Source organism: Chiroxiphia lanceolata, chromosome 5 (assembly GCF_009829145.1).
Source record: "Chiroxiphia lanceolata isolate bChiLan1 chromosome 5, bChiLan1.pri, whole genome shotgun sequence".
NCBI classification, from domain to species: Eukaryota; Metazoa; Chordata; class Aves; order Passeriformes; family Pipridae; genus Chiroxiphia; species Chiroxiphia lanceolata.
In genome coordinates, this window is record NC_045641.1 from 48,938,775 (window position 1) to 48,947,807 (window position 9,033).

A 9,033-nucleotide genomic window follows, 5' to 3' on the forward strand; every position below is an offset into this window, starting at 1 on the left:
GTGTTTGATGGCTGACACTCAAGGATTTCTCTGGCATTCCGTAAAATGTCAGTGTTGCTTTTACCTTTTCTTCTTTTTTTCCCCTTTATAATTTGACAGGGTCTATTCCATGGAGGTTTGTGTGTCTGTGTAAATGTAGAGAAGTAGCTGGCAATCCATAATGTGCTCTGACAAGATGCAAATAGGCTGGCAGTGACCAGTGACCTTTGAAATCTTCTTGGGATGTCTTCCTAGACAGGTTGTGTCCCACTGAGATGGTGCTAAACTCTCCATCACTCCTTCTTTCCTCCTCTCATTTTTCATAACTGCCTCCTTCTTGGCTGGCTCACTAAGCCTAGGACCTACCTTAAAGTTTAGATTAATTTCATGTAAAGAAATGTGGTATGTCCTTTTCTAAGAAGCCTCAGGATTTTACACTGAAACAAAAGTAGGAAGGACATGAGGAACTGTCTCAGGGCTCATCATGGCCCACCCCAGAGTGACTGCATTGTGTTGCCTTTCACTGGGTGAGCCACTCATCCCTGCAGGCCCTTATGTACTTCTGTGAGATGTGGAAGAGAGGACTCTTCTGTAGGTGTCTTGTGGCAATCTCCACACCTGATATTCAAAAAGAATCAGCACTCAGAAGTAAGCCCTAAAACAAACAAACAAAATTAACATGCAGACGAGGCACCTGTGGGCAGTCAGACTTCAGCATAGGCATATACACCTGCTCCTCCCTTTTTGAGAAGGAGCACAAACTTCATGAGGTGGGAGGGATTTCCAAGTTTGAGGGGCTCTGTGTAGGGACAGCGCTCAGTGTGGACAGGCCCTGATCTCAATTTCTTATCAGGATAATAAAATACTCCCAGTGAGTAATATTTAAATACCAAATGAAGTCATGAACACGTTGGAGATACATGAGGATTTGGATGGAATTGTGCTGATAGGTGTGTCGGGCCAGAGGCATAATATGTAGAGTAAGGGGGAATATATCATTGCCTTTGTTCATTAACACTTTGGGCCAGAATTTCAACAAAGTGACTCAGCGCTTGCGAGCAGACAGAACTGAGCCTCCAGAGAGCAAGGCTGGGATGAGCAAGACACAAGGAAAGTCAAGCTGGCCTTTTCAGGAAAGGAGCTGGCTGGCACAGGTGGAAGGGACAAGCAGAGCAGACAAGTCCCCACATGCAGCCGCAGCACCCAGCAAGAGCCCCGAAGAAACCATCTCTGGAGCTAGGCTTGCAGCCACTCTCCCTCAGGGCACCGTGGGCCCGTTGGCACCCCACAGCCTCTCATCTCTCACTTTGCAACCGGTTACCTGGTGAGAAAGCATGCAAAGAGACAAAAGACTTGGAGCAGGGAGGGGATGCACTACTATTCATAGTCCCGGTCCCCACCCACGGGTGCCAGGACTCAGACAGGGGAGCTCCTTATCAGGTACTTGACTGAGCAGCACTCAGTCCCAGCCCAGGGCTGGGACAGGCAGCGACTCCATCTCCACCCCGACGCAGGGGTGAGTGCCCCACTGACGTCAGGAGGTCTTACTTCATTTCCTGGCACAGGGACCGAATTTTCATAGCCGTGTCCTGTGGGAGAGGAGAGGCGGTGGAACTGGAATAGGCGTGCTCAGCCCCACCTCCCCAGCCCTCCAGCTGTTAAAGCTCCCACGAAGGGCGAGCGCGGAGCTCCTGCTGGGCCGGGGTTGCGGAAGCGGCGGTGCCTGTGTTACTGCTGCACTGGAAACTTGCCTCTTGCAGACGGAGCCTCCCTGTTACCTACCCAGAGAGGTAATTCAAGGCAATGTTTTACAGGATCCAGGGCAGGCCTGCCTTCTGCGGCTGGGATGGGATGGCGTGCAGGACCATGGCTCTGGGGGGTGGGAGAGAAGGGGCACGGGGTGCCACAGTGAGCTGAGAGTGCCTCCCACCCTTGACTCTAATATGGGATTGCCAGCCGGAGCTGGTGGGTGGGGGGCGTTATGAGAGACATTCCTGGGAAACTGTTTGAAATTTGTGGGTGGATGGGTGTATTTTATGCACAAGTATCCATGAGAGAGGAGGGTCAGGGTGGAGGGACAGCACTCAGCAGTCAAGCGAGAGCCATGATTTGGGATGTGCTGTATAAGTTACCACAGCACAGACTCCTTTGCACTGACTGCAGAACCCCTTGGAATTCCTAGACACTTCTGTAGGTGCTGGATGAGCACACAGCTTCTGGGGGACAACAGTCACCCAAGTAGACAGGGCAAAGATGCTTCATGACTCATCATGCCTCATAGAACATCTACCCCTGAAAAAAAAGAAAAGGCAGTAAAAATTATTACAAGTGGCCCAGTTCCCCAAGTCAGCAAGGTTCTTTCCATCCTATTTGTTCCAATGGCCATCGTGGCTGTCTGTGGCAAGTACCACTTGTAGTAAGCACCAGTCAGGGCTCAAAGAAATGGGTGTGCTCTGTGCTGCCATGTCTCATGCTGGCTCTTTGGGCTCTGTATGTGCCCCAACAGCGAGCACCAGTCTGTATCTGCCAGAGCTGTGAATAGATAAGCTAACGAGTTCAATAGTAAATGTCTGTGGATAAAATTTTAGCATTTGCTCTACAGATTTTCAGAAAGGTTCATTATTTGTTACTCAGAAATATCCAGATAACTCTCAGCTATTTGTGCAAGAGATAAATCCCCAAAATTTAGTGAACAATGATTTGTGAAAACTCCTGCATATGTTATTCACTTATTCTGTTCTTTCCATGGGAGTCCGAAGTTCCTGCATATTTGAATAATTTGCATTGTATTGTAGTCAGCTTTTTGAAGAGCTGTACATCTCCTTTTACACAGTGAGGTTAAAACCTGGAAGAATTATTCCACCAGTTCAGTTATAAGCAGGTCACATTGGAGCATATGTGGGGCTGAAAGTGAGTCAGGGGTATTTTCACCCTTTGTTCATCCCTTGATTAGATCAATTGTCATTACTGAGAACAGTCTGCACTCCCTAAAATCTGTTGGAAGGGCTTTAGAACCAGCTTCATAATTGCAGTATGTTGTTCTGGACGGAGAAAATCAAGGCAAATGCCATAGTGAGCAATAAAGTCTAAATTTGCAAGGTTATTTTTTTTGTTTATCTGTCAGAAAGCCCCTGGTTTTCCACTGTGGGTCACCTTTAAGCACAGGTTCGCCCATGTTATTGTATCTAAACTCCTCTTTTGATAGATTTTAGTGACCCGAGGCTAACTGATCAATTTGGTATCTAGAAAGCAGTACCTGGTCCCTGGGATCTAATGTGCCATGAAGTACCCAACCCCTTGTGCAGTAGTTTCTGCATATGCTTCAAGCTCCCAAGGAAACAGGGAACTTAATTCCCCTCAGCGATGGGCAGAGCTCACCTAAACAGCTGTCTTAAGCCCTCTTTATCCCCTGGCGAGACAGGCTTACTCAGACAGCACTGAAAGCCTTATGAGGAGACGGCAGGAATGCGCTAGGTACATTAGGGACCTTGACATCATTGACTTGTGGACTCCTCACACAGTAACTTAGTGGTTACTTCTCACGCAATGAACAGCATTAGCTCTGACATGTCAGGTCTCTAGTCAGTGCAAGGCAATATCTTGGGGAGGAGACTGAGGTCTTCAAGACACTTCTTATTGCTGCACTGCCATGAAAAAGGAGGAGTATGAGTTTAGGGCTAATGGTTGGTGGCCTATATTTGCTATTTAATTTGGACTCAGAAGAGCTAAGCCAGAGGTATCCAGGTTAGTTATCTGGAGGATAATGGCGGTAAGGTTCCCCCTTCACTTGTAATAGTAAAGGCATTGAAGTTCCCTCTTCATTCATCCCAGTAAACCACAGCCAAAAGTGCTTTAGAGATAGTAAAAGGAAAACAAGCAGAATAACGAGTTTCCTGTTCCACACTGTTCATTGCTGAACCTCACTGGTACAAGGTACTGATGTTGTTTGGACTTGTCAAAAAAGGGTAAACTGTGTTATGACTAACAGCTGCTCTTGTATCACAGAAGTGACAAGGCAGCTTGGTCTCTGCACTGCAGAGCACCAACCTAATGCCTGTGAAAGCACCTCACCTTTTCCCTGTTCCCCACACTCCTACAGCATTGCACAACCTCAGGCACAGTGCAGAGGACATGCAAGGTGAATTGCCTCCTGCTGAGGGGCTTGGCTTGTCCTTGATAGATAGTCTATATCAAACAAGGAGATGGCTCTGCTCCCACGGCCCCATGTCCTTAGCACTGTGGTGAGGTGAGGATGGAGGTCTATCCTGCCTCTCATTCCTCAGTGCTGGCAGCACCCAGATGGTTGATATGACAGCCTGTGTCTTTTCTTCTACAGCTTTGAGGAAACATTTCACAGGGAAGTTGTTCAGGAAGGCAAGAGGATGGCAACGTCAGCTCCCCAAGGCTGCGGCAGCATCCATGCTGACTACTACCTGCTCTGTGACACAGAGATGGCCTGGGGGATTGTCCTGGAGTCGCTGGCTGCAGCAGGCATCCTCATCACCATTTTCCTCATCTGCTCGCTCTTCTTTCTCATCTGCAAAGTCCAAGACAACAGCAAGCGGCACATGATCTCCGTCTATTTTTTCTTTCTCTTAGGCACACTTGGCATTTTTGGTCTCACTTTTGCCTTCATCATTAAACTCAATGACAGGACTCGCCCCACTCGCTTCTTCCTATTTGGAGTCATCTTTGCTCTCTGCTTCTCGTGCCTCCTCACCCATGCCTGCAACCTCAGCAAACTAGTGAGAGGAAGAAAGCCCTTCTCCTGGCGGGTGCTGCTGCTCCTCATTGTTTCCTTTGCCCTGGTACAAGTTGTCATCAGTATTGAGTACTTAGTCACCATGCTAGTAAACCAGAAAGACAATTTTCTGAGTATGTCTCGGGAGGATACCAACAAGGACTTTGTCATGCTTTTGATCTACGTGCTCTTCTTGATGGCTCTGACCTTCTTGGTTTCCATTTTCACATTCTGTGGGTCATACAAAAGCTGGAAGAGGCACGGGGCACACATCTTTGTCACTGTCCTGTTCTCCATTGCCATTTGGATAGTGTGGATCACTATGCTCACAAAAGGCAACACAGTTTTAGAAAAAGAAACCTGGGATGATCCTGTCGTGGCCATTGCTCTGGTGTCCAATGGTTGGATTTTCCTGATAATGTATATCGTCCCTGAAATTTGCTTCCTCACTGCTCCTCTGAAGCTAGAGGACTACCCTCCAGAAAATGACTTCTGCCAGCCCAAATTCATAAAGCAGGCAACCGGCGTGGACAACCGTGCCTACACCCAAGATGAAATTGTGCAAGGTATGATGAAGTGAATGACTCCATTGTCCCCCAGCCCAAAGCACGCAAGTACCACTCTTGAGCTAAAAGGGGTATGAGGGCTACAAGAAAAGACTTGAAGATGATAGGTAATTTAGAGGTAGGAAAAAGTTTCATAGTGATTAAACTTCAGAAACACACATGAAAATTAATCTCCAGACAAGACAGAAATGAGTAAGGACCAATGCAGATGCCGAAGATGGGTAGGAAGAGTGACTGAGTAGGAGACTTGCTGCATATCATGGCTGAAACATAACTCCTTACAACCCTGCTATGTCAGGGAAGTCCATGTAAAAAATGAGGGGTTTTTGTCTCTTAGTGATGTATCAGCTCATCAGACCTCTTCAGGTTATAGGTTGGAGGTTATTTATTCCAGTTCTGATCTCGTTGCCATTATCCATTTAAGAATGAACCCAACATCCAAAAAGGAGGCAAGGAGGTCTTCCTTTTCTGTATCAGTCTCCTGCCTACTTGGACAAAGCAAAATGTTTTATCAGTTGAGGCTTCCCAAATCTATGGGCAGGAGATGTGATTCCCTTCCCTGTGGATCTGCTACTGAGATCACATTTGTCACCTGGAGTCAAACCCCCAGGTTTGTAAAAGAATAGCCAAGAAAGGTTGTGCTCTCCCAGGGAATATCGCAGACGGGGTCCTGTGCACACAAGTGGGAGGGATTTGGCTGGTGATGGTGACAGTGATTGTGAGGCAACAGGAGGTGTCTAAACTCCAAGGCTACCTATGTCCTGTTATTTGCAATACTATTCATTCCTTCTTTCAGAAGGAAATATTTAATAAGTCATCCACCTATGGATTTTAACCCATTCCTGCCTATGTATTGTATAGTTGGACGAGTCTAAAAGCAGCTGCTTATGTAGCCATGGGCCCTTTGAGTCTCCCTTGATGTGGTATTTCCAAGCTATTGTATAATGCTGATGCACTAACTTTCCCCTCCTCGTCTTATGACCCAGGAAACAGAGGAGACCCCAGCTACTCCCCATACACTTCTCACTTTCAGATGAAGGTAAGTTCATGCTCCCGTCATCTCTTTCACCACATGGAGGCTATTGTTCGGGCACTGAAGGCAAGGAAAGTAGAAGGGCCAAAGACAGATGGAGCTAGAGCAGGCTCTGTGGAGGCAGACAGGTGCTTTGCATGGAGCCAAGTCATACCATGACGTGTTCATGGAGGTGCCTGTGGCTGGGGGGAAGGAGCTGTGACATGTCCAGGGACATGGGAATGCAAGAAAGGGCCCAAGGTAAAGTCTGAGGTGTAGTTTTTAATATTTCGGGCTTTGATATCACATTTTTGAGCACAGTTCCTGCAGTAGACTGTGCCCTTTCCTAAGGAGATCGTGCTTATTTCCCCAGCCCATGCCCTGAATGTATTCCCACCTGCAGACACTGGACACTGCAGTACAGATCCCATATAGGCAGTCTGCATGTCCACCTGTCCATTCACCAGTCCTCCTTCAGACCACAGCCTATCCAAGTCTAGTAGCTCACATGAGGTCCCCACATGTCCTCTGGTGACACGTCTCCATCACTGATTTGTTCTGCCAAGATCCTCTTTCACTGCCTCGTTGATCACATTCTCAGGAAACCTTCAGCTCTGTTTCTCCCTCCCCTCCTTTGTTAAGCCCTATTCTATTACTTCTCTCCAGTTTTCAAAGGCAAAGACTTTTGTGCTTCCTTTTCAGGCCATCGAACCCCAGAATGATTTCTCCATCCCTCGCGCCAAGGCCCGGACGAGCCCATACCATGACTACACTGGTGGGAAAAGCCCCATGTAGCAGCTCCACAGGGAGCAAAGACACTAAGTGCCCACCAGCAGAGGCATGGGGAGTGGGCCATATGGTCACAAGTGAGATGATCCTTCAGAAGAGAGAGTCAACCCACACCAGCAAAAGAGGAGAGGGATCCTCTTCCCCCACACAGGCACCCCTGTAGCCCCCTCTCATTCTTCAAACTCAGCTTTCAGACAATGTTCTGGCCATCCTGTCCCTGCGCACTCTGTGTCTCCATGAAATGGAGCTTCTCTCTTCTGACAGAGGATTGTCCTGGCCTATTTTCAGCAGGAATGCTGTAAGGCTAGAGAAGCAGGAAGATCGTCAGCTGGGCCTGCAACTGGGACTTGCTTTAATCAGCTTGTGGGTATGCCTGCACCCCACATCTGACAGGAGAAGAGGCAGGACCAGGAGCATCAACCCTACACATCCCCTACTCCTGCCCCCCCATGTAGACATCTCGGGTACTACTGAGGACACCCTTATCTATCCACTGTTACTTTTGTGCCCATTCCCAGCCCTGCCTGGCTCTCCTCCAGAAATCAGTGTAGAAGAGACAGATAGAGAGAGTATTCCTTTTTTCATTTTCATAATTGCTTCCAACACCTTCCTCATCATCTAGGGACCATGTTGGAGAGGGGGAAAAAAATTTAAGACATAGAAAGAGCTACACCTATTTACCCTGACAAATTTTTCAGTTTGTGCTTCAGCATCAGCCTCCCTCCTGGCTCTGACTCCTGACCACATGCCCCAGCTGAACTCCCCAGGAGGAGCCCAACCCCACAAAGGAGGGGTTTGGGTCCCTTCTCACCCCTGCCACTGCAGGCTGTGGATCCATGAAGACAAAACCCCTTCCATACATCTCTTTGCAATACCCTGGTGGGATTTAATCTTGTGAACCTTGGAGCTCTGCCTCCTTCTAAATGTGTCCGTGGCATTAACACAAACATTTCCCAAGCAGCCAGGTTACAGAGGGAGGACACCCTTCTTCCCAAGTGTGAGTAAGCATGAGCATGTGCACGTCTGTGTGCGCGTGTGTGTGTGTGTGGACTGCACCCTGGTGATGAGCAATGAGTCTGCAGAGTTGAATCATTCTGTAGCCTGCTTTGCATTTGATAAATAGCTTTCCATGATATTTCATACATTACTACAGAGAGCTCTCCAAGTGAGTGTGTATGGTACACTGGTGTCTGACACAGCTATGTATTTATTTAGTACTTTGTATGTGGAATATTTAATTAATAAAAACCGAAACAGCCTATGAGAAACTGGCGTTCTGTCTCGGGAATGTGATTCCTGCAAAGGGTGGTGGGGTGACAATAGCTTTCCATGGGTTGGAGTGGGCCACCTGGGAGGTTGCACTTGGAGCGAAAATGGCAAAGAGATGCTGGCTTCTTCGAAGCTGTCTTTGTGGATGAAAGATCAGCTGCTTGAGAGTGTAAGAGAAGGGTTAGTAGCTTTTCCATTCTACTTTTCTTGAATGAAGAAAGTTGATTCAATGTTAAAGGTGCTTAAGAAATGAATAAATATAAAACCAAGCCATGGCAAGCAAATGCTGGAGGAAAGATGTGAACTTTTCATCACTGCATGTGTCTGTATCTGCTGTGTCAATATTCCTGTATTTATTCACTTGTGTCTTGTTGGGTACTTGCACAATCAAGAACGGGAAAGGAACACGAGGTATGTAATTCAGTTTGTAAAAAGATGTCTTTCTGATGTTCCTAATACATGTAATATTTTTATTTGAAAGTAGAAAACAATATCAAAGCAAAATAATTGTCTGAAGATGATGATGATAATAATGATAATAAAAATTTTTTAACTACCTGATGGTATGAGGCTATTTTACATGATATGTTATGCTACCACATGTCCATATGCTCTTGCCCTTTCCTCAGGCACAGTGCTGTCTAGAATATGTCAGCCTGGGCCTTCCCCACTCTTTG

General features: G+C 47.1%; 1 protein-coding gene across 1 annotated transcript; it reads left to right on the forward strand.

The window, feature by feature from the left end:
• The first annotated feature begins 1,600 nt into the window (after positions 1 to 1,600).
• On the forward strand, positions 1,601 to 8,355 carry LOC116787719 (retinoic acid-induced protein 3-like). Its single transcript, XM_032689556.1, has 4 exons — positions 1,601 to 1,769; positions 4,316 to 5,286; positions 6,273 to 6,325; positions 7,001 to 8,355. The coding sequence occupies exons 2-4, from the start codon at positions 4,362 to 4,364 to the stop codon at positions 7,091 to 7,093; spliced, it is 1,071 nt and encodes a 356-aa protein (XP_032545447.1). The 5' UTR covers positions 1,601 to 1,769; positions 4,316 to 4,361; the 3' UTR covers positions 7,094 to 8,355.
• The last annotated feature ends 678 nt before the right edge of the window (positions 8,356 to 9,033 follow it).

Bases quoted from the DNA above. Each gene is read 5' to 3' on its own strand.
- LOC116787719 (XM_032689556.1), top strand. From the start codon at position 4,362: ATGGCAACGTCAGCTCCCCAAGGCTGCGGCAGCATCCATGCTGACTAC. The intron at 5,287-6,272 runs GTATGATGAAGT...CTTATGACCCAG, and splicing joins CCAAGATGAAATTGTGCAAG to GAAACAGAGGAGACCCCAGC. The intron at 6,326-7,000 runs GTAAGTTCATGC...CTTCCTTTTCAG, and splicing joins CTTCTCACTTTCAGATGAAG to GCCATCGAACCCCAGAATGA.